This window comes from Dasypus novemcinctus, chromosome 17 (genome assembly GCF_030445035.2).
Source record: "Dasypus novemcinctus isolate mDasNov1 chromosome 17, mDasNov1.1.hap2, whole genome shotgun sequence".
Taxonomy (NCBI): domain Eukaryota; kingdom Metazoa; phylum Chordata; class Mammalia; order Cingulata; family Dasypodidae; genus Dasypus; species Dasypus novemcinctus.
In genome coordinates, this window is record NC_080689.1 from 1,837,054 (window position 1) to 1,864,593 (window position 27,540).

Genomic DNA, 27,540 nt, shown 5'->3' on the forward strand with positions numbered 1-27,540 from the left:
AAACCCGAGAGGGCGGTCTGCTCTTAAGTACGCCCCACGGCGCTGTCTGCGAGCCGGCCCGCGGTCCTGCCGAGACGGCGCGTGGGTGGGCAGGGCTTCGGAGCCCAGCGCATCTTCCACCACTTTGTTTAACAAATCAGACGGCTCACCAGAACTAGTTGAAAGTTTTATTTATATAAAATTCATTAAGAACATAAAGGATCAAGTCTTAAAAATCTACAGTTATTTACAGCAGTATTGCACAAGAAAAGTGGCAATTACCCTGTCAAAATTCATCAGTGCAAAACACAAGCCAGGGGAATTGCAACACAAACCCTACATACACTGGGTCCTGGGAAACCAGTTGGGTGACAAGTCAGCATACGGACAGATCAGTGCTATTTATAGGTGGGACCTGACGAGTTCTGACACAGTAACCCGGACACAAGAGCCAAGAGTTTCTCCGCACTGACATTTCCAAATACAAGTAGTCGCGTCATCCTGCCAGGCCGTGCTGGGGCTTTTCACACCACAGATGTTTGCAGCGGAGCAGGAGTCACCCCAGCCGATTTGGTGTCACGGGCCAACGCCTCCCCGCACACGCGGGTGCCAGGTGGACCCGCAGGCACTGGGCCGGGCAGCAGGGATGGCCGGCCACAGCCACAGCCCCAGGCGGCTCCCGTGAGCGCCCAGCCTTCTGCCCCAACTCCTGGTCCAGGGGTCCCTGGCCTCTCAGACAGAGAAGCGGGAGGAGGGCTTCCATTGGAAGCATCAGGCAGCCAAGTGCAGCAACTTTGGGGGGCCGGGGGGACTGGACAATGAGCTCCTGAAGACAATCCGTCCCCAAGCAAAGACCAGGAAGCCACAAACCAGGTGGGGAGACCCCAACCACTCTCCAGCGGCCAGCCGAGGGTTCCTGGCACCAGGTGGCTCCCAACAAACAGAAGCAACACTGCCCAGGCCAGGGGCTGTTGGCATGGACCCCTGTACCCCACCCCGGCCAGCCCTGGACACCCACAAGCCGGCACCTCTGGACACTGAGTTGTCAGGATGAATTTCCAGTGGAACAGTCTTTCCCAACTGCTGATAATACCTTTTATTTTTAAGATATGGCCTGGAATTAATTAAAAGTTGCTTCTAGGAGAAGCTAGCTGCTTTGGAGCAAACAGAATGAAGCTGGGTAATCCAGGAGGAGAATTCTGTAGCCAGACGACCGACCTTCTCGTGGGCATCAACACAAGCTTCCTTGTGAGGACAGAGAAGCCCGGGAACTCAGAAGCAACGGGAGTGACCAGGAGCCAGAGCAGCGCTGCGCGGACCAGGGCCCACCTGGCCGTAAAGCAACCACCGGGCCGGAGGGGGCGGGGCGTGCGTGCGTGCGGTGAAGCAACACTTCAATGATTTTCAGGACTTGAGACATTAAATAAGCAGGAAATAAATATACATTATTTCTACAAGTTACAGCATTATAAAACAGTAGGACACATTACATAGGAAAGGATTTACAGTATTTACAATCTTCGATTCTGAAAAAGTTGAGAAAAACAGGGATTTTTACTTACGCTGTACAAAAATATACAAGAAGAAAAAAGAATTGCACACAGACATCTGGCTCAGTTGATTATGATCTAATCTAATAAATAGTCTAAATACATACAACAGGAAGAAGGGGAACTGGAGGAAAACGTCTCCTACTGCACATCTCTAACCAGAAGGGTCTTTCCACTGGCCTTCCCACAAGCAAGGCAAGTTCTCCACAAAATCCTCCCTGCAGGCGGGAGGGGCGCGGCAAGCTGGAATCTGCGCCGCGTACGCAGCATGTCTGCCGCGCTTCGGTGCCAAGCACGGGACACTGTCTACGAAAACCTCACGTGGGCAGAAGTCGTCAAGGCACAAAACCTGCACTGCATCTTCAAAAAAGAGATCTAGTGACTTTTTCTACCAAAAAAACAGGAAAAAAGCGGGCCCGGCGGGGGGAGGGTGTACCTTCTGCGGGAGCCCCTGGGCGAGCGCGGCATGGCCACGCAGCGCGCAGGTCCCGCGCCATAGCTGCTCGGACTCGGCCACCTGCAGCCTGTCCCTGGGCACATGGCCAGGCACGGGGTCTCGGGCTGCGGTGTCGCTGTGGGGGCCGCGAAAGCTGGGGCCGCAGGAAAGCGCTCCCAGCAGAGAGAGGCCGGCACGAGGCCCCAGGGGAGCTGCCCACGCCCCTCGGCCTTCGGGCGCGCCTGGTCAGTGGCAAGAGAAAGGCTGCTTTGTGCCTGTGGGCGTGCTGGCCCTCGAGAGGGGTTCGAGCCTGGTCAAGGCCACAAGCCAAGGCCCAGCCGCTGAGAAAATCATACACAAAAACCCCGAGAAGATAGTTGGGGTAAAAAAAAAAAAAAATAGGACTACTACGCAGAATCAAATGATCTCTAAAGGAAACCACCCGTCAAGGAGAAAGAAGATATGCACTGTATACATATATACGTGTGTTATGTATAAAAACATATATATATATACACACATACCCGAAGATACCTGTGAATGGATTCTCCCTTTCAATTTAACAACAGGAAAACACTGGTCCTCTATGGGGCAAAAGCAAATACAGTAACTGTTGGCACTGCTGACTCATCTGAAAAGTCACGTATTTCTCTCAAAAAGGCTTTTTTGAAAATCTGAGTTTTCCCAAGCAGTAGGTCAGGGTCCTGGAACCATCCCAGCCTCCTTCCCTGCCCCTCACCCATCTCCTGGCCTCCCAGCTGTCCAATTGCCTGACATGACCGGCCGGCGCAGGGGTGTCCCGCGCTGCGCTCTCAGGGCACGTTCGAGGAAGGCGCGCAGCCCGGGGCAGGCGCCGGTGCCAACAGAGCCCAGCTGCCAGCGGAGGTGGCAGAGGCGAGTCCTTCAGAGCAGAGGGCCGGCTCAGGCGCAGACCCGGCTGGTTCTTCTTTGGTATCGCTGAAGCTGGAATGATGCCTGTGTCGTCGCAAACTGCACTCAGAAGCGCGGGAACTGGCCGCCAGCACGTGCGCCACGTCCAGGTAAGCACCATGCTAGATGGACAGTACGGCCTGCACCAGGCCCCGTGTAGCCAGGCTTCTGGCAGCGAGTGCGCAGCCAGATGGGCTAACACCGCGGGCATCTGTCCGGGCCGTGGGAAAGTGCGCAGCGTAGAGGGGCTGCCCTTGCCTCCGACGGACGAGCCTGTCAAATTGGAACGGAAACCACCTCCGGGGACGCGCTCACCGGACGCCGACGGCAGCCTGGAGCGGCGGGCGAGACGGCAGGTCGGCGACCCCTGCTAGGACTGTGAAAATATGCTGGACCCTGTTTGCACAGTATCCAGAGAGACCCGGGGCATGTCACAAAAGACGGGGGAAACGCTCACAAATAGCCTGAAATTTTGCCACAGATGCAAGCGAGTGTAGGAAGTAAGCCAATATTTACAAAACAGCACAGGCGCATCCACGCAGGCTGACGACAGAACCCCTGCCCCTTTAGCAAGCTCTGCGTCAAAATAACTTTTGGTATTAAGAGTAATAAAAAATAAGGACAAAAGACGACGCAATGGCAGAACGTCGGGGCAGGGAGGTGCTAGCACGCCCCACCCTGTTTAAAAATCTGTACAGTCACCTCCAAAAAAATCAAGGCAGCCTTTTAAGTTAGCTGGCCGGTTTCCACTGCCATTTACATAACCCTCTGAGGGGGGCAATAGGTTCTTAAAATTTGAGTACGAAAACCATTCACGATTTTGTCAAAAAGTTTCCATTTCCTTTCTGAAAAACTTGTTCTTATTAAAGAAGGTGAAAAAAAAACCTTGCCAAATGTAAACACCATTCTTGCATAAGATCCTGCTCCAAAGAACCGTGGTTTGTGCACGTCTTTTAAAAAAGCTCTCCGTTGTTTACATTCACAACCAACTTCCATTTAAAAATCCCACCCGAGCGGCGAGCAGGAGAGTCAGGAGCACGTCCACGTGGTGTCTCGGGGCTCGCTGCTGCGCATCAGGTCGCGGATGGCACGGCGCGGCGCTGGACGGTGGTGTGGCCAGCAGGACACAGCCCCACCTCTGCCCGCGCAGTCACTGTGCCCGCCACACCAGGCGGAGGACGTGGCGGAGCACGCGGAGGATTGCCAGGCGGGGGCGGGCTCCGGCCGCGGGGTAGTTATTCCAAAACACCTGCAAGAGAAGGGCAGCCTTTAGTTTGAGCCCTCGGGGCGTCTGGGGGCTGAGGGCACTACTTAAGACCCCTGATCCCACCTGTAGGGCCACGGACGGCAGCCCGAGACCCCGCCGTGCCACCCCAGCACCGTCTGTCCAGGACAAACCCATTCCTACTTCCCTGCTACAAAGGGGGCAGGGGACACCACGGGGTTTTCTTCTTAAAAGGGAAAGAAAAGCAATCCAGAGAAGGTTCTGGAAACTCAGACCCCCGAGGGGCTGCCCTGCCCCTCTAAAGACCACATGCCCTTGTCACAGGCGAAGCCACCACTGGCTGCGCCGCCTGGCGCTGGAGAAAAGCCTCGGCCACGTCGAGCCGAGGGCTACCGCCTCAGTCCCTGGCACAGGCGAGGGAGGCCAGGAGGCTGTGGCCGCATCTGTCGAGTTATGGAGATGCCCAGACACACCTCAGTCCCCCACGCGTGTGTCTCCTGCAGCTGTGATTTACTTAAGAAGCCAGCAGTTGGGTGCAATGGGCCCTAAGAAGCTAAACGCGGCCGAGACGTCCGTGCCAGGCCGGTGGCTCCACCAACTTCTCTCGGGCATACACCGCCGACCTGCGGTCAGGACAGGCCGAGGGGCTCCCGGCGAGGGCAGGAAGGGCCATTTTTACCAAAGGCTGCTCCTCCAGGAACCGCTCACACGTTCAATACGGATATTTACTACAGACCGAGATGCGGTTCAAAAGCACCGGAAAAAATGCCAATTACGAAAGGATCCCGAGGCCCTCGAGTCTCATGGAGAAGTCTCCCTGGTGTGGCGATGGCGCTGCAGGGCGAGGACGTGCCAGCTCAGAGCTCAGAGGCGCCCAAGAGGCAGCGGGGCGCGCCGGACCTGTGTCGAGCTGCGCTTGGTCTCCTGGTCTGAAATCCACGCCGCGCCTTTCCTCCACGAGGGGCCCACGCACAAACCGCTTGCCTCGATTGGCCGCGGCGCTCAACGCGCCTTCCAGCCCATCGGGCACCTGCCACCAGCATCGGGCTGAGAGCACATGCCCCAAAGGCCACCCGCAGATCCCGCCAGCCTGGGGCTCCCTTCTCCCAACTGTTGACGCTGTTTACGGAACGGGGCTGAGATAAGCACGCGGCATTTCCCCTTTTCCTTCCATAACGAGGTTGGAGGAAATCAGCTCTAAGTGAGCGACTCCTGCCGCGGCGCGCAGTAACCACAGTCTGTGATTTTTATCTTTTTGCACACAAGATCGCTTTGTTTTGATTTAACTTTCAAAATTACTCTGCTTTTGCTATGTGAGAATAATTCAGGGGAAGGTTAATTTCAGTTTAGACTAATATTAATAGCTTGAAAGGAGCTTATTCAGAATAAAACCACGACTTACTACAGTGAGGTCGGCGCGTGCGGTGGGAGGCTGAACAATCACCTACGCCGGGGACGTGCCCGGCTTGCCGCCACCCCAGCGTGGCCGGAGACGAGGGTGTGAGGTTGCGAAAACGACCCCGGCACGAGCCTGGCCCCCGGGGACACGCCCTGCCCGCCTGCCCGGAGAAGAGGACGCCCAGGGCAGGACCGGACAGCGTCGGAGGACGGCAGCGACGCAGGGGACGGCAGGCGCCGCGCGGGGAATCCCTTCCCAGCTCTCCAAGGTCTGCTTCCGCTGCGCGAGCTCAGGGCAGGCAGGGCGTCTGAGCACTCCCGGCGTGGCGTGCCCCTTCCTCCAGTCCCGACGACTCGCCCCTGCGGCTCTAAGGGAAAACAGAGAGCAAGCTTGGGCACAAAAGGAAGCGACGAGAAGCAGCCGCGAGCGAGGCGCGCAGACGAGCGCGCAGGGACGAGGGTGCCTGCCGTGCAGGTGGCAGCAGGATGGTGCACAGGCTGGTACGCTGCTCGGTCACTGTTTTGGGCCAAGTCAACAGAGGAAGCCAGGCCACCCCCAGAGCTGCACCGGCCGAGACCCCGGGCAGTGGCACACGTGCCTCGGGCAGTGGCTGGAGGTCAGCAGGGCCTCTTTCAGGCACGCCGGCCGCCTCTGCACCTGTGGCCACGCTAACGAGCGCGCCGGCGGGGCGGAGCCTGGGCCCAGGGGCACGACAGCACAGGTGGCAGCCCTCAGCCCCGGCTAGCGTGCATCGTCCAGGTAAGGAGCAGCTGCTGTGGGTCAGGCTAACCAGGGGTGCCCTGGGGTGCAGGAGTCAGAAGGCTGGCCTTTCTGGAAAGCTGTGTCTGGACTAGAAGCCTGAGCCATCGAAGCGCCCTGGAAGGGGAGCCTGAGAGGCCACAGGAAGTGGGCAGGGGCGGGCAGGGGTGCCAGGTCTGGAAGAAACTTCCACGGCAGCCACCAGGTACGAACAGGTAAGGCCAGTGAGGAAGTAAGGGCCTCCGGCATGCCGGCCAGGGCACCGAGGCCCCTGCCTGGGCGCGGGGCGGCCACTGCGGAGGCGCTGCAGGCGCCTTCCCAGACCTGCCGCCACACCGGAGGCGTGGGTGCAGGTGGGTGCAGTGGGGCGCAGCTGCCCCTGCAGAGGCCCCGGCCGGGCAGCTGGGAACGGCCTCCTCTCCCGCCTGCGGGGTCCCCGTCCCCTCACGGGCTGCATGGAGGCGGGGCTATGTCGGGTCCCCCTGCGCACTCAGCGCCCGCCCCCAGGAGCCGGGCCCTGAGTGGCCACCCGCCCACGCAGGCCCGGCGTTCCGGCACATGTCCCATGTCACGGCCTCGGGCGTGGCCATCGAGAGTCACTCGTGGCATGATCGGCGAGAGCAGCGAGCAAGCGGTCATTCCCGATGAAGGTCCCGCACGGAGCCCATGAGTCACAGCAGGGACACACAGCCCTGAGGGCCTCGGCCGCAAATGCGGCCCGTCTGCAGAGCCTGCCTCGCATCTTCACTTCCTCCTCCCGAGATCTGAAAGGCCCCAGCCAGGCCACCAAGGCCACCCAGCGCCTGCCATGTGAGGGCCACGTGGCCCACGGCCCACAACCCACGTGGTCTGAACACGTGCACATGCCCCACGCCTGCCACACGGAGACGCGCCCAGCACACCTGCCCACGCACGCCAGGGGCCACGCACACCAGGGGCCACGCGCACCAGGGTTTCCAACAGCAAGGCCAGCGTCCAGCGGCCCCGTCCCGAGTGCGCAGGGCCAGCGACAGAGTGCTTCCCGCCCAGGGCAGCGGTGATGGCGCCGGCGCCTGCCAGCTCCGCCTCCAGCGTCCCCATTTGGCCTTTCTAAAGACTGACTTTGGAGAAGCCGTGGGCTTACAGAACAGTCATGCGTCCCGTTTAACCTCGGCTACATCCACGGGACAGACAGGACGACATGCACACGAAGGTTCGCCCCGCAGTGGTGGGAGCCGCCAGGGCCTCGCCCCATGAGCCCTGCGTGTCCACGGCGAGGTGTGGCCTGCGCCCTGTCACTGTGCTTGTGGTGTGGAAACGCGTGGCCAGGCTAGGCAGGGAGGCCCAAAGCAACCACGGAAGCGCCTCCACCACGTGCAGGAGCACATTGGCCGAAGCCCAGAGCTGCGCCGATTGGTTTAGGCCGCTCTACCAGCCGCTGAGAGGAAAGCGGTCACTGTCAACGCACATCAGGCCACCGCGAGGGCCGCGGCTCGCCGGCAGGCCTAGTTTTCATTTAACGCTTGGTATTCAGAGCCGTCGTTCTCTTCAGACAGTAACACAAAGCAGCCTATTTTTAATTCTCCTTTCTTTTTAGAGTGTTCAGGTTTTTGCATTTATTTATATTTGTTTTCTATTTGTTTTTTCTTTTCACGTGTTTTGTGTTCATAGCAGCTTATTTTATTAAGCTCAACAATTAAATGTCTCAAAAGATTGCAATTGGAGAACACACACACGTAGGTTTGCGTCGTTTTTGTTGCTACAAAACAAGGACAGACCCCTGCCTCGTGGCACAGGAGGACAGCTCTACTTTATTCCAACGACAAGCAGGTGGCGCAGGGGGTGTCACTTCCTGTGACACTCAGATGATGGGGAGTTCACATGTGCGTGCAAGAGCACACGGCAGAGTTCGCACCCACGTGCAAGAGCATGCCGCGTACACCGCTGGAACCCACGTGGCCCAGACCAGCCCGCGAGTCCCTTCTCCCTGCCCGGCCCAGCTGCACCCGGCCACGTCCACGTGCGCAGTCCTGGGCGCGAGCGGGAAGGCGGCAGAACAGGACTCACGCTGGTTCTCGCAGGCAGGACGCGCCCGGCGAGCGGCAGGCTCCACTCAGTCCCCGCCCGTGGAGCGCCCTGCCTGGCGGCAGGCCCGCCGCGGCCGCGCTATTAAGGCCCTGACTCCCCGGCGCCCCCAAGGCCGTGCTCACCTGCGCCCAGGGCCTCTCGGGCTGCGCCACCTGCCCGCGGAGCCCCCAGCAGCTGCGGAGGTGCGCGGGCGCAGGACGGCTCCTGCTGTCCTTCCTGTCCTCCCGGCAGCCTCCCAACGGCAGTCGCGGCCCCAGCCCAGGGCACTGCCCCCGAGTGGGCCCAGGGCAGGCCCACGGCACCGCCCCCGAGTGGGCCCAGGGGGCAGGCCCACGGCACCGCCCCCGAGTGGACCCAGGGCAGGCCCACGGCACCGCCCCCGAGTGGGCCCAGGGGGCAGGCCCACGGCACCGCCCCCGAGTGGGCCCAGGGCAGGCCCACGGCACCGCCCCCGAGTGGGCCCAGGGCAGGCCCACGGCACCGCCCCCAAGTGGGCCCAGGGGGCAGGCCCACGGCACCGCCCCCGAGTGGGCCCAGGGGGAAGGCCCACGGCACCGCCCCCGAGTGGACCCAGGGCAGGCCCACGGCACCGCCCCCGAGTGGACTCAGGGGGCAGGCCCATGGCACCGCCCCCGAGTGGACCCAGGGCAGGCCCACGGCACCGCCCCCGAGTGGACCCAGGGCAGGCCCACGGCACCGCCCCCGAGTGGGCCCAGGGCAGGCCCACGGCACCGCCCCCGAGTGGGCCCAGGGGCAGGCCCACGGCACCGCCCCCGAGTGGGCCCAGGGCAGGCCCACGGCACCGCCCCCGAGTGGACCCAGGGCAGGCCCACGGCACCGCCCCCGAGTGGGCCCAGGGCAGGCCCACGGCACCACCCCCGAGTGGGCCCAGGGGCAGGCCCACAGCACCGCCCCCGAGTGGGCCCAGGGCAGGCCCACGGCGCCCGGTCAGCCGGGGACTCATCCGGCGCAGCCCAAACAGCGCGGCCCGCCCAGAGGCCAAGGCGGAGGCTTCCTGCGAAGTTCTCGTGGACAGCCCGAGCCTCCGGGCGGCCCAGCCCTCCTCGCGGCCTTGACCTGTCCTCAGGCCCCGCCCCGGGTCCCACACAGGACAGCTGCGCATGGGCCGAGATAGGGGTTCACTCAGCAGAAAGTGCCCCAGGAGCTTCCGGCCCCTCGTACTTTGTCTGCTGGCCCGTGTCCCTGCTTCCCAGGCACGTCGCCACTTTGTAACAAGGCAAAGAGCACCCGGGGGCTGCCACCAGCCAGGCCCGGGGCAACGTGGCCTTCAAAGTAAACACCGAGCCACACACAGTAACGCGTCACGTGAAAAGGGGCTCTGTGGGTCCGAGCTGGTGAGCTAGACACATAGCAAGGAGGGCAGCACGTCTTCCTCGACGAGCGCGGGTGCTTCACGGCACACGTGGGGAAATCAAGTGAGCCAAGTCCATGTCGCCACTCAGGACAGAGCCACCTGTGCTGCTGGGTGCAGAGGCCCCGGGGACAGAGCCACTTGTGCTCACAGGTGCAGAGGATGGGGGACAGAGCCACCTGTGATCGTAGGTGTGGAGGCCCCGGGACAGACCCACCTGTACTCACAGGTGAAGAGGCCCCAGGACAGAGCCACCTGTGCTCACAGGTGAAGAGGCCCAAGGACAGAGCCACCTGTGCTCACAGGTGCAAAGGACCGGGGACAGAGCCACCTGTGCTCCTGGGTGCAGAGGCCCAGCAGCATCTCCGCAGTGTCCCTGCCGTACATGCCAGCACTAAACGAGTCCCAACACAGGGCAAGTGTACAAGAGCCGTCCAGTTCCTTTCAAAAATGTCCCCATCAAGAAAGAGGAAGTCCCAGATGAAAGAGACCGAAAAGCACAAGCACAAAATGCACCTGAGCCCAGACGGACTTCAGATGGACTCCCGGACCAGAAAGAAAACTTCTTGGGGGTCTATAAAGGACAGTGTTGGACAACTGGTGGAACCGGCCGCGGCCCGTGGATGAGCACACAGGGCTCCACCCCTGGCTCTTCCTACTTCCTACTACTCCACCGTGGTTACAGACGAGGAGACGCTTAGGGCGGCACTTTATTCTCACACAGTCCAGAACACGCACATGCATGCGCGTAAGGAGAGCGGCTAAAGCAGACGTGGCTGAACGTCAGCGGGGAACCTGCTTTAACCCTCCTGGAAGTCGTCAGGGCTCGAGATAAAGGGTGACGACCACACCCGGACCACCACCGGTGCTCCTGCCCCTTGGGGGGCCGCTTGGGACATGCCTGAGTCGAGGGGAGGGAGCACGCACGGGACTGGCGCTCACCTGGTGCCTCAGCTGCTCATCAGGGGAGACCCACACCCAGCACACGCCTCCCCACTGCCCCGAGGAGGGGTCAGCACACGACAAGGACAGGACGCCTCCTCTACCTCTCAAACGGAGAGAACGGGAAAGGAGCCTGCCAGCTTCGCAAGGCTCACGGCACCAGGAGACGAACGCTTCAGAGAGCACTGCAGCAGGGGAGCAGGGGCCGCACGCCTGCACGCTGTCGTGAGGCGGCGCGGGTGCACGCTCGCCTGCACACTGCTGTGAGGCAGTGTGGGTGCACGCTTGCCTGCACATCTACACACTGTTGTGAAGCAGCACAGGTGCACACTTGCCTTCAGGCTACACATCTACACACTGTTACAAAGCAGCGTGGGAGCAGGCGCGCCTGCATGTCCGCATGCTCTGCTGTAATGCAGCACGGGTGCACGTGTGCCTGCACACTCTATTGTGAAGCAGCACGGTGTGTGCTCGCCTTCAGGCTGCACGTCTGCACGCTGTTACAAAGCAGCGTGGGAGCAGGCTCATCCGCAGGTAAGACTGCGGGGCACGCCCGCCTGCATGCCCGCACACTGTCACCAAGCGGCGTGGGTGATGCTCACCCTCCAGAGCCGGCCCTGCTGGGGAGGCAGCGGCTGCTCAAGGCACAGGTTCCCGCCCTGCTTCCCGCCCTGCTAAGATTCAGCAGCAGCCAACAAGTGCAGATCAGACAGCGGGCGGCATTCACCCAACAACTGCAAAGTGGCCCCTGCGGATTCAGGGGCCACTCAAGTCCCCATCTGGACTTTCAGAGTTTGGTGTCTGGAATTGGCAATCGTCACCGTGTCATTATCGTTTCAGACATGTGGGGTCATCGTACCCTGGGATCTGGAACACCCCGGCCTGCAGATGGCCCATGGTCCTTTCGGCCCCGGGGGCTGCATTTCCACACCGGGTTACTTTTTAACGTCCATGAAAGGAGGTCACGATCACAAAGCAGCCTGTGAGGTCAACCTACTTCTGCCCGAAACCACTGCACGAGTCCCGTCTCTTGAGAAAACCAGAATGAACTGTAAACACACCGTCTAAATGGAGCTGAACGCAGGGAGGAGCGGAGAGCATGGCCGGGAGCCTGGCCACTGGGAGGCCCTTGGCCAGTCATGTTGGCACAGCCATCCACGCTCGGCCACTTACAGGGGCGTCTGTGCAACAGCCGTGGCACGTCCAGCTCTGCAGCCAGAGGCTGATCCAGCCTCCGAGGAGAGGGCCGAGCTGCTCCCCTCGGCGTCCAGGGCTCAGGCAGCTTGGGTCCACCGCCTCGCCTCTCAGGCAGCCGCGTCCACGTCAGACTGGCCACTCAGGCAGCCACGTGCCCGGTATGACGGGGAAGGAGAACGCCCGCCCCGAGCTGGGCCTGGGCCACGGAAGTGAGCCCGCCCTCTGGACCCAGAACACGATTTGCCTGCTCTCCGGAGGGACCCACTTCCTTCCCACCTGGGCATCCAGTGGCCCCGTTCCTGCTCAACAAGGAGGGCGCATCCAGCCGCACAGACCCCAGGCCCTCGGGGGACAGGGCAGGGGAGGGGGCAGGTCGCAGCACCAACGTCTAAATCCACCATCTTCAACCCGCAGAGCCAGGGGCTGTCGTGAGACGCTCCTGAGCCCACTCACTCACCGCAACACCCCAATGACACAACCGCAACACCCCAATGACACAACCGCGACACCCCACTCCATGACACAACCGCGACACCCCCAATGACACAACCGCAACACCCCACTCCATGACACAACGTGACATCCCCAATGACACAACCGCGACACCCACTCCATGACACAACCGCGACACCCCAATGACACACTCCATGACACAACTGTGACATCCCCAATGACACAACTGCGACACCCCACTCCATGACACAACCGCAACCCCCCACTCCATGACACAACCGTGACATCCCCAATGACACAACCGCAACACACCACTCCATGACATGACACCCCAATGACACAACCGCAACACCCCAACTCAAGAACACAACTGTAACACCCCCAATGACACAACTGTGACACCCCACTAAATGCCACAACCGCGACACCCCCAATAACACAACCGCCAACAGAGCCCACTTCCCAGCACACTTGCCACAGGAAGGCAGGGGACGTCCCAGCACACACTCCACTCTCACACTTCCCTGTGCACACTCCCATACACTCACACACACACACCCATGATTCACTTGTGCACTCATACGCATGCACACTCATGCACTCAGGCACACACATACACACGTACTCACGCATACTCACCCCCACACGCTCACGCACACGCTCATGAGCATACACTCGTGTACAAGCGCTCACACGCACATGCAACTTCACAAGAGGAGGATCCCAGGCCTGTCCCCAAAAGCAGCCGGCTCGCCCAGAGAGAATGAAGTCCTGACGGAATGGAAGATTCTGCAGGATGGGAAAACGTCTGTGTGTTTACAAACTTTATAGACAGGAAAATAGAAACGTTTCAAAGCAGTTAACAGGCAAGGCCCGTGATTCAGCAGGAGTGAGCTGGAGAGGAAACAGCGGATACAGCAAGGCAGACCCACGGGGGCGTCCGGGCGTAGGCTCCGCCTGGAATAAAAGAAGCGGAAAACCTCCTGAAGGGTCCCGAGGAAACAACAGCCGTCAGGAAGACGAGACACAGAAGGGACGTCACAAGGAGGGAGGACACCAAAAACCACAGCCTTTTCCTCAAAGGGAGACTTCAGCATCCTCCCTTTGGATAAACCGTACGAGGTCGTCTGAAGAAATGCAATCGAGCCCAAAGCCCCGAACCGTGCGCTCCCAGCCTCGTGACGGCCCTGACCCGGGTCAGCCAACCAGCCCACAGCGCTCCCACGTGCAAAAGGCGTCCACACCCCCACCCTGCCGGCGCCAACAGGCCACACTGCGTCTACAGAGCGCATGAGGGCAGAGTGATGAGAAACCCAGGCGCACGCCTCAGCAGCACACTTTGGACCGGCTGGCCGCGTTCTGAGCTCCGTGCAGGCACGGGCTCGTGTGGCCTCCTGCCATGCCCAGCTGCCGTCCAGCGGCAGCACCGGCCAAGGCCGACGGCCCCCGGCCCACTCGGGGCCTCTCTCTCTGCGTGGGCGCCGGCCCCTTGGGGACGGACGGGCGTTCTAAGGTTTCTTCAGCCCTGACTCCGTCTGTGCGCTGGAGGTGCAGCAGCCCAGGCATGGACTGAGCTGCTGGCAGCCCCGGAGGTCTCTCGGGTGACAGCATCACCCCTCGTAAGAGCGGCACTCGGGGTCTGCGCCCCGCCAGGCTACCGGGCCACCGACCGCGCCTTACTTCACTGCAGCCCTTCACACGGGGTCTTAAGCCACGGTCAGTGCGCGGGTAGGGAGCAGGTCGCGGCAGCACAGCAGCCTGTCTGCGCTCCGAGGTGTGGGAAGGAGCAGGTGGGGAGAAACGGGCCAAGGAAACAGCATTACCCTCCGTGGGTAGTCAGCGTTAAATTCGTCTCCGATACGCCGCAGCTCCTGCGCAATCCACATTTCCGGGCGCATATCTGCGGGCACAGCCTGAGACCGCCTCCTGGAAGCTGCGTCAGAACAAACAAAACAGGGTCACATGGTTTTCCAGAGGTCACATTCCAAGCCCCCGAGGAAGCTGCTAGCGACAAGCCCACCACGCGCGCGCTCGCGACAGCAAGCTCCGTGACCTCGAGAACGCCACCGTGACGCACGGCCACAGTGGCTGGCTCTGCCCCCTGACTGCGGCTGAAGAACGCGGGATGCAGGGTAATTCCACTTTTCAAAACCGGAGATTCAGAACTGCAGGCGTTAGCCATCCTGACCCGTTAATGACACCCTGTCCTTTCAAGAAGGCAAAGCGATGCCCACAAAAAAACAGCACAACGCACACCCGCAGACACGCTTTCAACAGCTGGGAACATAAAAATACAGGCTGTAAAATAACTTTCGGTTTTAATAAAACGTAAAAGTCCCAGAAAATCCCAACCATCACACCAGGAAATACGGCTGTCCTAGTCAGAGCAAAACAAGGGAAAACCTGAGACCCCAGAGGGCGCTGGAGGAGCTGGTTTCCATGGAGCTGGGTCTGGGGCACGGCCGGGTCCTGGGAGCACAGGTGCACGTCCTGTCCCCAGAGCCGCCGACCCAAAGACAGAGTCCCGGCGACAGCACCACGTGGGGGACTCTGGGGGGAGCAGGGGCATTTCTGAATGAGAAAGCGGGGAGATGACACTGGCAAGGCGAAACCAAAGCCGCGATGGCACGCGCGCTGGACAATGTGGAGCCGCCCAGAGGTGGCACCGCGTGCCAGAAGCAGTGTGCCCTGTGGGCCACATGGCGGGCAGCGCCGACGAGCAGCCGGTGAGCGTTCACGCCGTGGACGTGACCCGGGCACACCGTGATGACAGCCAAACACGCGCTATGTCTTAAAACCGCAGCAAAATGCCGAAAAGCCTGTGTCAATCGGGTTTTGCAGTAACATTAACTTTCCTGATTTTAGTTTGGTAAAAGGTCAATTAAAACCGATGTGGATTCAGGGCTCGATGAAAACACTTTTTAAAATGACCCTTTTAAAGACTTTTTGCCAATTCTCAAAACTCTTCTCCCATCTCCTCTGCTCCCAGCCCCCACCCAAGTGACTTTAGCACGTTCCCTGCCAAGACGTGGGCACGGAGGGGCAGGGGTCTCGCACGGGGAGGGGGACGATGCCCACGAACAAGCGGGGAAAGCTGCTGAGGCAGGACGCGAGGCCACTGCGGCCACTGGGAGCCCTCAGGGCGAGCCGCACGCCCCCGGCACACACGCATGCAAATACGGCAAGGGCGACCGCGAGGGCTATTCAAATTCCACCCCCCAGGACCAGCCAGGCATGAGACAGACGAGGCGGGACGCGGGCTGACGCCGCGCACACTTCCACTTCCTGTGTCTGCACCCTGTCGGGGCTCGCCCTACCCAGGTGCCTCGTTGGCGAGCCTCTCCGCGCTGCTGGCGGTCAAGCACCCTCTCCCCAGGTGGGAGCGTCTGAAAAGTCAACTCACCGCAGGGAGAAGAAAGGGCCTTTGCTCTGGGTCCTACCACGGGCCAGGCTGCTGTGTGCGTGCGCGCGCCGTGCACCATCCTCGGCTGCTGTGCTCTCTGTGCACCACCCCCGGGTCCACCATGTGCTCTCCGTGCACCACCCCTGGGTCCACCGTGTGCTCTCCGTGCACCACCCCCGGGTCTGCTGTGCACGTACTCTCCATGTCATCACCTATGTAACTCCCCCATCAGCCTGCAAGGAGACACGCCTGCCCTTGCACAGGTGCACAAGCCACCAGCACACCTGCGGGTGCGAGGGCACCTGCTTCACCTGCTAGTCCTCACTGCACTTGGCCTCCTGAGAGGGTAACTTGCCTACAATCCCAGGGTCAGAAACGAAGGAAAAAACTGCTTACTAGAAAGTCTGTGCGATATGGGTGGTGTGTTTTCCAAGGACAATGGACTAGAAAAATCTGCAGGCCATGTTCCCTGATGCTTAATGAACTAAGATACTCACTAATTTCCCCCAAACCATGAACACCCACGTGCCAGACACCGGTCTAGGCGCGCCTGGTCCAGCAGCAAGACGGCCTTGATTTCCCGGCTGCCAAGACAGTTGTCACGGGAGGGCCGAGCGACAGGCAGTGACCAGCGCGCGGTGTCGGGGGCTGCGGGCTTCCCCGGCGTCGGGGCTCCTGGGCCTTTCCGCCACACGGCCACGCACACGGCCGAGTCTTCTCCTCCGCGTCCTTCCTCTGCCCGGAAAGCAGTCGCCAGCGCGGGCCAGGCCCGCCCCCCACCTGGGGCATGTGGCCAACAGCATCTTCTCGGGTCCATCTACTTCGGGCTTGCACCAGGACCAGGCTGAGAACGGACGTGCCCTTGGAGGGCAGGATTCACGCCCAGCAGACGCGGCCCTCGCCAAGGTGACGGTTCCCGTGGACGAAGCGTCTGGCTCACCTCAGCATTGTCTTCTGGGCCAGGATGCCTCACGCTCCTCCTCACAAGCACCCAGGCTACCCCCGAAGGGGCCCGGCACCCCCTGGGCCGCGCGGCGCCGGCTGGCTCGTGGGGGCCGGTGGGAGCCCGTCCAGAGCAGCGCGTCAGCTCCAGCACCCGGGCGCGTAGCCCAGGCCGGTGGCTTAAGGAAACGGGGGCCTCAGTGGCCGTGCCATGCGCCCTCTCCCAGAGGCCCTGCTGTTTCTTGATGGGGAGGGGACAGAGGGGACAAGACGGGGCCTGCTTTTTCTACAGACAGAATCGTTTGGGTGACGGTGGCTTAAATAAAGGCAGAGAGCGGCATCCGCGGGGCTCTGGCCGCGTGGCGCCTGCTGGGGGGACGACTGCCCCATCCCCGTGCACGAGCGGCTCGGCCTCGAGCGCAGACCGGCCGGCCCCTTTGCTACCCGAGGGGGCCGCGCACCCGCCAGGGTTACCTCATCAGGAGCCTGAGTCTTCGGAGCTTAATCTCTTACTGTCAAGTAGGAAGATCTAAATTTTCACATACAGCGATTTTACATGAACATAAAACTTGGTGAATTTTTCCAGAGGAAAATTCTGATGAGATGTGGTTCACACACAGAATACGTAGTTTCAGCAATTCAGAAAGCAGTTCACCTCACAAACCTAGCAGCAAAACTTAAAAAAAAAAAGGACAATGAAAGCCAAAGCGCTCTCAATTACTGCAAATTCACCCCGGAGCAGCAGCGGGCAGCGCACGCCTGCAAGGGCTGAGTCCAAGGGGCAGGCCGGGCCGGGGCACAGCCTCTAGTAGGGAAGCCCACCAGTCGGCGCCTCTGTAGCACAGCGGTCAGCCACAGCCACGTTTACAAAAAGGCGACGAGGGAGCAGATGGGGCTCAAGCAGTTGAGCGCCCGCCTTCCACACAGGAGGTCCGGGTTTGGTTCCCAGTGCCTCCTGGGGAAAAACAGATAAACAAGCAAGCAAAACAAATGAAAAAAACCAACTCAGGGAAGCCAATGTGGCTTAGTGGTTGACGGGTTCAATCTCCAGCCCCCGGAACCTAAAAAAGAAAAGGATGACAAGTGCTCAATTGTCACCAAAAGTCTTAGGAAAGACTTTTTGAAATCCAGAACCTCCTGGCAGTATTAATCCATAAGGACAAATGCCACAAAGAGCAACTCGTCCATTTTTCTAACCCCAAGGGCATGTGTGTGCATTTTTCAGTGTCAGAAAAACTTTTGAGTTTCTAAAAAGTGCCCGTTATCTAATTCACAGAATGTTAGTTTTGGTTCAGCTACAGAAACATTTTCCAACCCACAAGGTAACCTCAAATCCTTAAAGCAAAGCCACTGAGAAGCAGCATTGTGGCGAGGTGGCTTCTGGAAGGACTTCCAACAGTGACCGTGGGGCAGGAAGACAAGACCGGGCCTCCCCAGCACACCTTCTCCGACCCCACAGCTCCGAGCCCACCGCCACACGCGGGCGTCCCGAGGCCAGGCTGGCTCGCAGCGGGCTCGGGGGCCGGGCCCACCCACGCTCAGCACCACGCCTGCTCCGAGACGCCCCTCGAGGGGCTCAGGGCCGCCAGCTCCCGCCTCACAGGGGTGCGACCGTTCTCCTTCCCACCGAGTCACCACTGTGTCTCCACTGTGGCACCAGATTAAAGTTCCCAGAAACACTGGCTGGAACGAGACGAAGGTTAAGTTATCCGTGTTAAATTAGCATTGTTACCCACGTCAAGTTCCAAGTCAATATCCACGTTCCCAAAGACACGAGGAGACGGGACGAGTGAGGCACCTGCTTCATCTGAACGCAGAATGGGCGCCCAGCCGAAGACGAGCAGGCCACGCCCGGCAGTCACCAGGGGCCGGCCTGGGGTGGCAGTGGCCACTCCCCCCGGCACCTCAGGGTGGCCGATCTTGACTCCTTCAGCACCGTCCAGAGCCTCCACCAGGAGCTGAGAAGGACCTGGAAAGAGCCGCTCTAACTCCAGCCCCAAAAGAGAGCATCACTAACTGCCCGGAGGAAGCAGCCTCCACGGTTGGCGCCAACACCCGCAGGCACTGGAGAAGCGGACAGGACGCTCGGTCACCCGCGCGCTCCGAAATCACCTGGACATCGTCAGAAACTTATCCTGATGAAGTCAGAGTTTTCAGCAGCTCGGAGAAGCGGCAGCCACCAGCCGGCCCTCTTGGGAAGCCACGAGAGGCCGTGGTCTCACGCGCCGCAAGTTTCCAACCAGCCACGGTGGAAGGAAAGCAACGCAGGAAGGCTCACAGCAGTGGATGTAATGACCGTCAGCGGGCAGAGAACCTTCCATTCTCGTGGTTCTTGGAAACCAACCGATGAGCCAAAAACTGATTCCACACACAAGGCAGGGTCTGCTTCTCGCTGGCTTCACTTTATCTTTTTGATAAATCCTCGGTCAATTCCACGGAAGCACTGGATGAAATCGTCAGTTATCAGAAATAAAATGGGAGATTCTTTCCAACGTCATAACCCTGTTTTTCTCTGAAGACGTCTGGGGGCAGCCTGGCCAGCCCCACAGACTCAAGACAGTGCTTGAAAAACAGGACAAAACACAAATAATAAAGCCACAAGATGAAGCCGGCGTTTCATGCTTAATTGTTCGGTGCGAACTGCCCATTGTGCCTCGGTGTGGCCACGGGTTAGAAGGTCAAGACGAGCTGCTTTCAACGTCCAGCGACTCGGGGAGCCTGCCAGCGCACGGGCTGGAAGCCTGGGAGCTGTGCCCTGCTTGGAGCACTTCCCCTTTCCACCGCCATCAACCGTGAGGCTGGAGGCGCCCAAGCCGACAGGCACACTCCTTGCTCGCTCCGTCCACCTCGGAAGACCTGGGGCGGCGCACCTGGCCCCACCTGGTGCGCACCTGACGTCCGCTGGGAGCCACGAGGGCGCAACCCAGGACACCGTGTCCAATGCCACGTCTGCGTGGTCCCCGCCAGCCGGCCCCTCCCCGGGCACCGCTGCGGCCAAGTTCTCCCCTCGGACCCCCGACCTCCACTGGCTGCCCAGGGCTGCCGTCCTCTCCCGCGTCTGCTCTCCACCAGGGGAGCCGCCGAGCCCCCGGCCGCCCGCCCGCGGGGAGGCCTCCCGTCCTGTGCCCGCCCCTCCGCTGCTCTGATGGGCGCGTGGCCGCTCTGGGCTCGGCCCCTGTCTGTTTCCACAGCCTCACAGCAGATGAGGGAGGAGTGGGGAAATAACCCAAAAAAGGGGTTCAGCCGCTGAAGACGGCCCCGCGCGAGGCCGCGCCCCTTCTCCCAGCAGCGGCAGCAGCGACCGCTGCAGCCGGCCTTTCCCCGTTTACTCTGTCAAACACTCGGGGAGAGACGCTTTCGGAGGCCCTTTTAAACGAAAACAGAAAACACTACACCAGGTCACCTCACCAGTCCTCAGAAACAAGGGATGAGTGAAAAAGGTTAGAACCTCAGCTTTCCAAGCTGCTCCTGGCCAAAAATCAGTGCTTGGGAGTAAAATGAAAACTTAAACTACAAGTAGGAAAACTTCCGACTCCAAGTACGTGTGGCCTCCTTGAGGAAATTCACCGCCGGCATCAGGAAACTGCGAGGCGCGTATTTCCTCCTAAATTCACATCGAAGTCTCGTACTTTACTTTTGGGATTTTCCTTCAGTAAGAGGGAAGCCTGAGATGCAGCAGACGGAATCCCCCGCAGCGACGCCGCGCAGCCCCGCGGTGGGCAGCGGCCAGGCCATTTCACTCGTGCGCTGAGACGTGTAGTGGCTGTGCAGTGGGAGGCACCGGCTCCTGAACGCAGACCCGATTACCAGGAGCGCAGTGAGGAGCAGGCCCGAGGCGAGCACCCCACGCAAGGCACATTCACGCCGCGCACACGCCTGCGAGCCCACGCTCGTCGAGAAGGGACTTTTCACCTCCATTCCAACACGACCTGTTGTCACGCGGCCGTCGCTGCACTTGGACGTTTGATGGTTTGAACACTTGTCCTTTGAGCACACTCGGCTGAGCCAGCCTGGCGCTCCTCCAGGGGCCTTCCGGGGGACACAGCATGGTAGAAAGACTGGCCAAGAGAAGGGACTGCTGGCCCAAGCGCCAGAAAACCGGACAGTTAGAGCCAGCAGACTCGAGGGCCCTGGCAGAGCTAGGGTGAGGTGGTCAGCAAGGGCGGTGGGTGAGCTGGTCAGCAAGGCGGCCTGAGCCCCCTCCTTCAGCCCCAGATCCCGGGCCCTCCAGACGCAGGGCTGGCCTGTGACCCTAACACTGCAATGCCATGCCCCCCACCCATGTCTCCTTTTGTCACAGAAGGAACAGGAACTGCAGCGACGCTGGCACGAGCCCAGGTCTGAAGGCACGAGAGGGAGCAGCGCCAAGGTGCCGGGTGCGAGGCCGGCCACGGCCCCCATGTGGTCGGTCAACGGCGTGACGCGTACCAAGTGGCGCGGGACGCCGTGGGGCTGCTGCCATCCAGCCACATCCTGCCCTCCTCAAGGCGTGTTTCCAACCACGCTGGTTACCTCGGAGGGAAGCTGCGCAGAACACGCCTGCAGCCGGAGCACACTCACAAACCCAGCCTCGCCACACTAACACCTCGGGGGTGGTTTTCACCAGAATAATCATTTCTCACTGACTATGAGAACATTTGTCAAGGACTAGTTTTTCCCAACAGAAAACCTTAATTCTCTCAGCCTACAAGCGGCCCGAGACTGGACACAAGAGTTTTAAAAACCCTCTTGCTCCCGACAGGTTCTCCTGAACGTACTTCCATAAAGTTCAGGGCACAGGGGGAGACGACGTGGCCAACGCCACCGCGCAGCCCTAACGATGGGGTGCGGGGGCCGCACGTCACTGAGCGGAGAGCCTCTCTGAAACCTCACGCTTCTGTTCCACTGTTCAAACCCATTAAATAAAGACTTCTTTGTGGAAAATGCATTTTGCACTAAATCATCAAAAGCCCCACTGGTGGCCCGGGTGGGTGCTGGTCGATTAAGGGATGCTAAACAGTCAAGGCGCTCAGCAACGCAGGAGCGAGGAACACAACGGCCAGAAAAAAAACTGCGAACTACACAAACTGTAAATTTTATTCTTTAATTTAATAAACTCCCATCTGCCTAAGTCCCCTCCCTCCACGGGCAACTCCCACCTGCCCCTCCCAAATAAACCCCCCAAGAACAATGAAAACCTGCCCTGGCACGTTAACGTCAGACACGGCCTCACGCTTGACCGTTTACTCCTGCGTGTTGAACTCTGACTTCTCACCTGGCCGCACGGGGACGCTGCCACCTCTGTGACACCGCACCTCAGCTCTGAGGCGCCACCCCACGCCCACCCGCCAACTCTGGTTCGTAACTCAGACTGTGCTCGAGAGCTGCACACCCGTCATCTCAGAACAGCGCCTCCCAGGAACTAGCGTGCCACGGAGAATGCCACCAAAGGAGCCCCACACCTGTCCCTACGTTAAAGCTACGGACCCGCCGTTCCCAACCCACAGGGAGGGACGGACTATTCCGGGCACTCGGATGCCGCGTTCCGGGAGCGCTGCGTGGGCGCCGGGCGAGCGAGCACTCTCGGAGGAGCCAGGTGCTCGGGTTTCTAAGCCCCACGAACTCGCTCCACCCCGTCATCACGGCACCAGAACCCCTGCCAGCGCCAAGAACCTCGGACCGAAACGAGCTGAGCAGTGGCGAGGCTCCCGCCCCGTTCCGCGAGGGCACCGAGAAGGCCGGCCTTCAGCAGACCCGCAGCCAGCCTGGTGGACGCTGGTGCTGGGACCCGTGAGAGCCCGAGGCTTGCCGGTCCCCACGTGGGCCAGGCGCTGGCAAGTGACAACACTCACTCACATGGGGACAGACCCACCCGTCCCGCTGACCTCGCCCAAGGTTCCACGACAGAGCCCCGGGCTTCCAAGGCCTGGCGCTGTGCGCGCGGCGGCTCCGTTTGATCAGGCCTCAGCACAGCGCAGCCCACCGGCGACAGAACCCGGAGCTCCCCGTGGCCAAGGCCAACGCCCTTGCACCCCATTCGGCAGGGGGGTTAACCTGGAGAGTCAGCAGCTGTGACCCTGGGAAATACCCGTCAAGACACGAGCCTTTGCCATCGCCAGGAAACAGCGGGCTGTGCGCCCGCCTGGCCCCCTCACTGGAGTGACCTGAAGTCACCCACTGGAGGCACTAGGGTCACCTCCAGCCTGCAGAAGCTTCCACCTGGCTTGGGCGATGCTTCCCAACTCCCCAACGAGCTCCCAGCGCTTACAGGACCCTCAGCACTATCTCACGGGGGACCTGCCACTCCAGGGCACGGCTCGCTTCTCCCGGGGACACGCGTTCTCCGATTTGCCACAATCCCTACCGGGTCGGTACCCCCACCCATCGTACCACCGTCTCTCCAGGTTTTATGGGTGCCGCCCCGCAGTCAGACCCCACGCACTGCCCCTGACGGCTAAAATCAAAACGTGCCAGCTCATCTCGTTACCACTGACCCAAAGCCCCTGAGCAAGCCGAGTGGACTTGGGGAGCGTGAGCAGGAGACACGCCTCCTCCACGGCCCCACGTGGGGACTACCTGGCGGAATGGCCCTTCCTGGACACAGCCCTTCATGCCTCTCCTCCCGCCCTGCCTGCGTCCTAAGCTGCTCTCTGTAACCGACCAGGTCCCTCTCGAGGGCTGTCGTTGACGAGTAAATCTGAGCGGTTAAAAAAGCAGGCCACGGTCTCACGCCTGCGCTTAACCACAGGAGAGGATGTGACCACGGGAGAGCGTGGCCCAAAGGCCGGCGCTCGACGCTGAGCTCAGCCCCTCTTAACTCTGGCCTGCTCCTGTACTGGACGTGTTCCCCCTTCCCACGGAGCCCCAAGCGACTCGGCCAGGGGACTCTGGGGGGCCCACTGCCCCACACGCCCTCGAAGCAGACACGGGAAGGCCGAGGGCCAGTGCCCTGGCCGGCCGCTGCTTACCCATCGCGCTCAGGTAATGGTTGAAGGCCTGGCAAGGCGGGCTTGGGGTCTGTGTTGCTTTGTCACAACTCATGGGCGCCGGGCTCCTCTCTGTGTCAAAAGAGAAATAGCCGCTGGAGGAGCGAGACAGCAAGGAGGATCTTCTCACGAAGATGAAAAGCGGGGACCTGGTGGCAAAAGGCCCGGGGCTGGCTGGCGGGGCCGGCGGGCCCGGGGGGCAGCGGTCCCCTCTGCCTTCCGGATTACCTGGCGCGTCCGTGGCGGCGGGCGCGGCCCCGGGCCTGAGCTGCGGGGGCCGCTCCGCGGGCGGCAGCGGTCCGCCCTCTCCGTCACACACAGCGCTTACATCGGAAGGCTGCTTGGCCATCGGGTCTTTTTTTCTGCAAGTACAAGAAAACACCCGACAGGAAGGCGATTAGAAAACTTCCACACGCGCAGGACCCGCCGCGAGCACTTCGCGCTGCGCCGCTGCTCCTCGTCCCGCCACCTTCCACCCGGAGCGCCTCCCACCCCCCAAGGTGGCGTGACTCCCGGGGGAGGGGTGCGCCGGGCGGCTCCCCGCGAGCGCGCCGCGGCCCCCGGGCGCGGGCCGACCCACCGAGCGGCGCCCCCGGCGGGGCGACCCGGGCCTCCCCGCCGCGCCCCCCGCGCGCGCGCAGGGCGCAGGGGCCGCGGCTGCCGGCGCCCGCCCCGCTCCGGCCCATTGTTCTGCCGAAAGTGCTGAGGGCAGCAAGTCTGCGGCTTGGCAGCGCCCCCGCGCCCCAGTGCGTCACAATAGAGCGGGGGCTCGGCGCGCCCGGCCCGGCCAGCGCCCGGCCCGCCCCCGGGCAGCGCGCACCCCGCACCCCGGCCCCGCCCGGGCCCGCGCCGCCCCGCGCCGCCCCGCGCCACCGCCCCTCACCTCGGCCGCGCCTGGCGCCGCGCACGGCCGCCGCCCTCCGCGCCTGGCGCCCGCGCCCCCGCCCACCCGCGGCCCCTGGCCCCCGCCGCGAGGCGGCGCGGGAGAGCGAGCGCGGACGCGCGTCCGGAGCGCCCGCGGCCCCGCCGGGCCCCGCCGACCTCCCGCCGCCGCCGCCGCCGCCGCGCCTCGGGCCCGCGCCCCGGCCACCCCGCGCCGGCCGCCCGCAGCCCCATTGGGTGGCGCCGAGGCTGCGCGCGGTCACGGCCAATGGGCGCGCGGCGGGGGCGGCGCCTGCGGCCGGGGCGCCCGGGCCGGGGATTGTTGACAAACTCGCCGCCGAGCGCGGCCCGGGCCCGGACGCGGCGCGCTCCCCGCGCCTCTCGGGAACGGCCCGGCCCCGCGCCCCGGCTCCGCGCCCCCGGTCCGCCACCGCGCAGGACCGCGGGGCAGGGGTCCGGAGACCGCCGAGCCAACGCGGCCGGCGCCCGGCACCCCCGCGGCCCCCGGCACGGAGGCTGGGCCCGGGCCGCTCCCGCACGCCCCGCTCCGACCACGGCCCGCGGGCCGCAGCTCAGCGTCCGGGCGGCCCCGGCGGGCACGATCCGCAAGGCACCCGCACGGCAGGCAGGGAGCCCAGGCATGGCGGGCAGCGCGCCGGGCACGTCGGCAGGGCCAGCGCGGCAGCTGCCCCGGAAGCCCGGCCGGAGCGCGGCTCGCCGGCTGGGTCCCGCCCGGCTCCGCAGCCCGCCCCGCGCGCCGGCCAGAGCCCCCGCGCCACCCTCGCTCGCTCCGCGCGGCCGCGTCTCGGAAGCGGGAGCGGGCCCGGGGGGCGGCGCGGTGCGGCATCGCAGAGCAGCCTCCCCGCCGGCCCGCGCCGCATCCCTGCCAACCGCGCGGCGGCCCCGGCGCCCAGGCCCCGCGGCCCAGGGGGCGCGCCCGGGTAGTGGACGCGGGACGAGAAGCCGTGCGCCCACACGTGCGCGGGGCGCGGGCGAGGGGCGCCGCGGCCTCCGGGCGAGGGGTCTACCTTGCGTTTCTCGGTTTGAGGATCAGAGTCAGACATTGGGGGGCCGAGCGCCGGGGACAGGCGCCGGGGCGGCGGCGGAGCGGGGCGCGCGGGGCGGCGGCGGGGGCCGGCGGCGCGGCCCGGGGCGGAGGGCTCCGGCGAGCGGGGCTCCCGGCGGCGGCGCGGGGCGAAGTGAAACCTGCGCGGCCCAGCAGCCCGGCTCCCGCGCACCGCCCCCGCCCGCGCCCAATCAGCGCGGGCCCCGCCCCAGGCCCCGCCCGCGCGCGGGAGGCCCGGCCCCCGTGGGCATCGCCGCCTGCCCACGGCCCGGCGCGTGCGGCCCCGGCCCCGGGGCCGGGCGGCGGTCCCCGCGGGGCGCTGGCGGGCTCGGGCGCGGCTTTTCCGCCCCCCGCGGCGCGCGCGGGGCCCAGGGGGCGCTTCTGGCGCGCGCCGAGCCCGGCCCCGCCGCGGCCACCCGTGGGGAACCTGGGGACGCCGCTTGCCCCGGCCCGGCGTGCAAGCTGCTTTCTGCCTCGCTCTGGCCGAGGCGAGGGGCCCGCGGTGGTCGCGAGACGGCGGGGAGGGGCCTGTGCGCCCCGCTTCCCGGCCCTGCTGGCGTGGGCCTCCCGCACCTGCCGCGGAGGTCGGAGGCGCGCTCCTCCCGCCGCCCGCGGGTCCCCGGAGGGGACAGGGCCGGGAGAGCTCGAGGAGGGCCGGGCGGAAGCCGGCTGCTCTGCAGCCCGGGAGCGGTAGGGGTGGCGGGGGCATGCAGAGAGCCCGGGAAAAAGGAAACTGGGAAGAAAAAGAAAAGGCTCGAAAAAGCCTTTTTTTTTTCTTTTAAGAAAACTTATTTGTAAAAAAGAAGACGAGAAAGGCGCTCAGAAGAGGGGCTGAGTCCAGGTGACAGAGACTGGTTCCGCACTCGGCGCGGCCCGTCGAGGTGGGCTGTGCTCTCCGACAACCGCCCGCGGACCGTTCCTCGGCCAGCCAAGACCAGGCGAGCGGACGAGGGCCATGGAAATCGCCACCCGGTGCGGTGCGCAGAGCTCGGCTCCCGCGGCCCTCGGCCCTCCCGGGGCGCTTCCACCTCTTCTCGGGGTCCGCGCCCCAGCCACCTGCGCGCACCCTCCCCGGCCGGCGCCCCGGCCTCTCCGCCCGCACTGGGGTCCTGTGTGCCGCCTGCAGGGAGCTCAGACGGAGCATCCGACCGCGCACCAAGGAGGTCGCGGGGGCCGGTGCCACACCCCGCGGGGAAGGGGATGCCTCCGTCCCCGAGGACACCGCGGAGCGGAGGGGCCCCGTCGGGGGCCACCTTGGCATTTAGCTCCTGGTAGGTACGTGACAGTCCCAGGTTCCCGTCCCAGCGGTCCCCGGGCGAGTGCCGAGCAAGGCGGAGGCGGCCACCGACGCCCGCAGGGGCTGGAGGACGAGCTCCGTGCCCCCTCCGGCAGCTTCGTTGCCGGGGCAAAGGGAGTGGACGTGGACGCGGCCGAGCGGGCGGGGGGTGGGCGGCCTGTCCTGCCGGCGGCCGCGGCCTCGGGCGACTTGGCTTGCTCACCCCGCGGCACGCCCGGGAAAAAGGCTGGCACCCCGCCGCGCCCGCTGGGAGCCCCGAAGCCGCCCTCGCCGGGGTCCTCCGCGCTCGCCGCGGGGGCGGGCGAGTTAGCCAGGGAAGGACTCCCGCAGGAGCGGGTGTCGGGTCCCGCGCAGCTCCGCCAGCCCTGCGCGGCCGGCTCTCGCGGCCCCGGGGTCGCTTTAAGAGGCCAAGGACCGGAAAGCTCCGAGGAGCCCCGAGCCGGAAGCGGGGGCAGGGGTTCCTGCAGTCCAGGGGGGCGCGACAGCTTCGGCCGGTGCCAGCTCCGGAGGCATGGGGTGACCTCCGGGCGGGGGACGGGGCAGGGGCATGGCTGCGGGGCTGTGCCCTCCCGCGGACGCCAAGGGGTGCGGAGGGGCTGCGGGCCAGGAGGGCGGGGGGCTTGGTCAGCGGGGGACCCTCGGCGGGGGCGCGCAGCCGCCCACCAGCTTGCCCCAT

General features: G+C 63.3%; 2 protein-coding genes across 6 annotated transcripts; both read right to left on the reverse strand.

The window, feature by feature from the left end:
* Positions 1-153: 153 nt before the first annotated feature.
* BCL2L11 (BCL2 like 11) lies at positions 154-25,629 on the reverse strand. Of its 5 annotated transcripts, XM_071208701.1 has the most exons (6): positions 24,503-24,560; positions 23,848-23,981; positions 23,602-23,691; positions 14,133-14,242; positions 5,523-5,886; positions 154-4,144 (listed from the first exon to the last, which is right to left on the reverse strand). In XM_071208701.1, the coding sequence occupies exons 2-5, from the start codon at positions 23,966-23,968 to the stop codon at positions 5,809-5,811; spliced, it is 399 nt and encodes a 132-aa protein (XP_071064802.1). In that variant the 5' UTR covers positions 23,969-23,981; positions 24,503-24,560; the 3' UTR covers positions 154-4,144; positions 5,523-5,808. The 5 variants fall into 5 exon arrangements, with proteins under 5 accessions (XP_071064802.1, XP_058134062.1, XP_071064801.1 ...); XM_058278079.2 differs by lacking the exons at positions 5,523-5,886; positions 24,503-24,560 and adding an exon at positions 25,530-25,589; XM_071208700.1 differs by lacking the exon at positions 24,503-24,560 and adding an exon at positions 25,530-25,589 and having other exon boundaries at positions 23,602-23,981.
* On the reverse strand, positions 24,499-27,540 carry LOC139436807 (collagen alpha-1(III) chain-like). The gene is made up of 6 exons (XM_071208972.1): positions 27,348-27,540; positions 27,067-27,261; positions 26,724-26,927; positions 26,141-26,300; positions 25,389-26,046; positions 24,499-25,305 (listed from the first exon to the last, which is right to left on the reverse strand). Exons 1-6 carry the CDS (start codon positions 27,538-27,540, stop codon positions 24,499-24,501), a joined length of 2,217 nt encoding a protein of 738 aa, XP_071065073.1.

Coding starts and splice junctions, on each gene's coding strand:
- LOC139436807 (XM_071208972.1), bottom strand. CDS start 27,540: ATGGGGCAAGCTGGTGGGCGGCTGCGCGCCCCCGCCGAGGGTCCCCCG. Junction 26,047..26,140: donor GCCTCCGACCTCCGCGGCAG/GTGCGGGAGGCC, acceptor CGCCTCGGCCAG/AGCGAGGCAGAAAGCAGCTT. Junction 25,306..25,388: donor CCGGGGCCGCCGCGCGGTTG/GCAGGGATGCGG, acceptor CCCGCTTCCGAG/ACGCGGCCGCGCGGAGCGAG.
- BCL2L11 (XM_058278077.2), bottom strand. CDS start 23,968: ATGGCCAAGCAGCCTTCCGATGTAAGCGCTGTGTGTGACGGAGAGGGC. Junction 14,243..23,601: donor CCATTACCTGAGCGCGATGG/GTAAGCAGCGGC, acceptor GTTCTGACGCAG/CTTCCAGGAGGCGGTCTCAG. Junction 4,145..14,132: donor ACGCTGACTACCCACGGAGG/GTAATGCTGTTT, acceptor CTTCTCTTGCAG/GTGTTTTGGAATAACTACCC.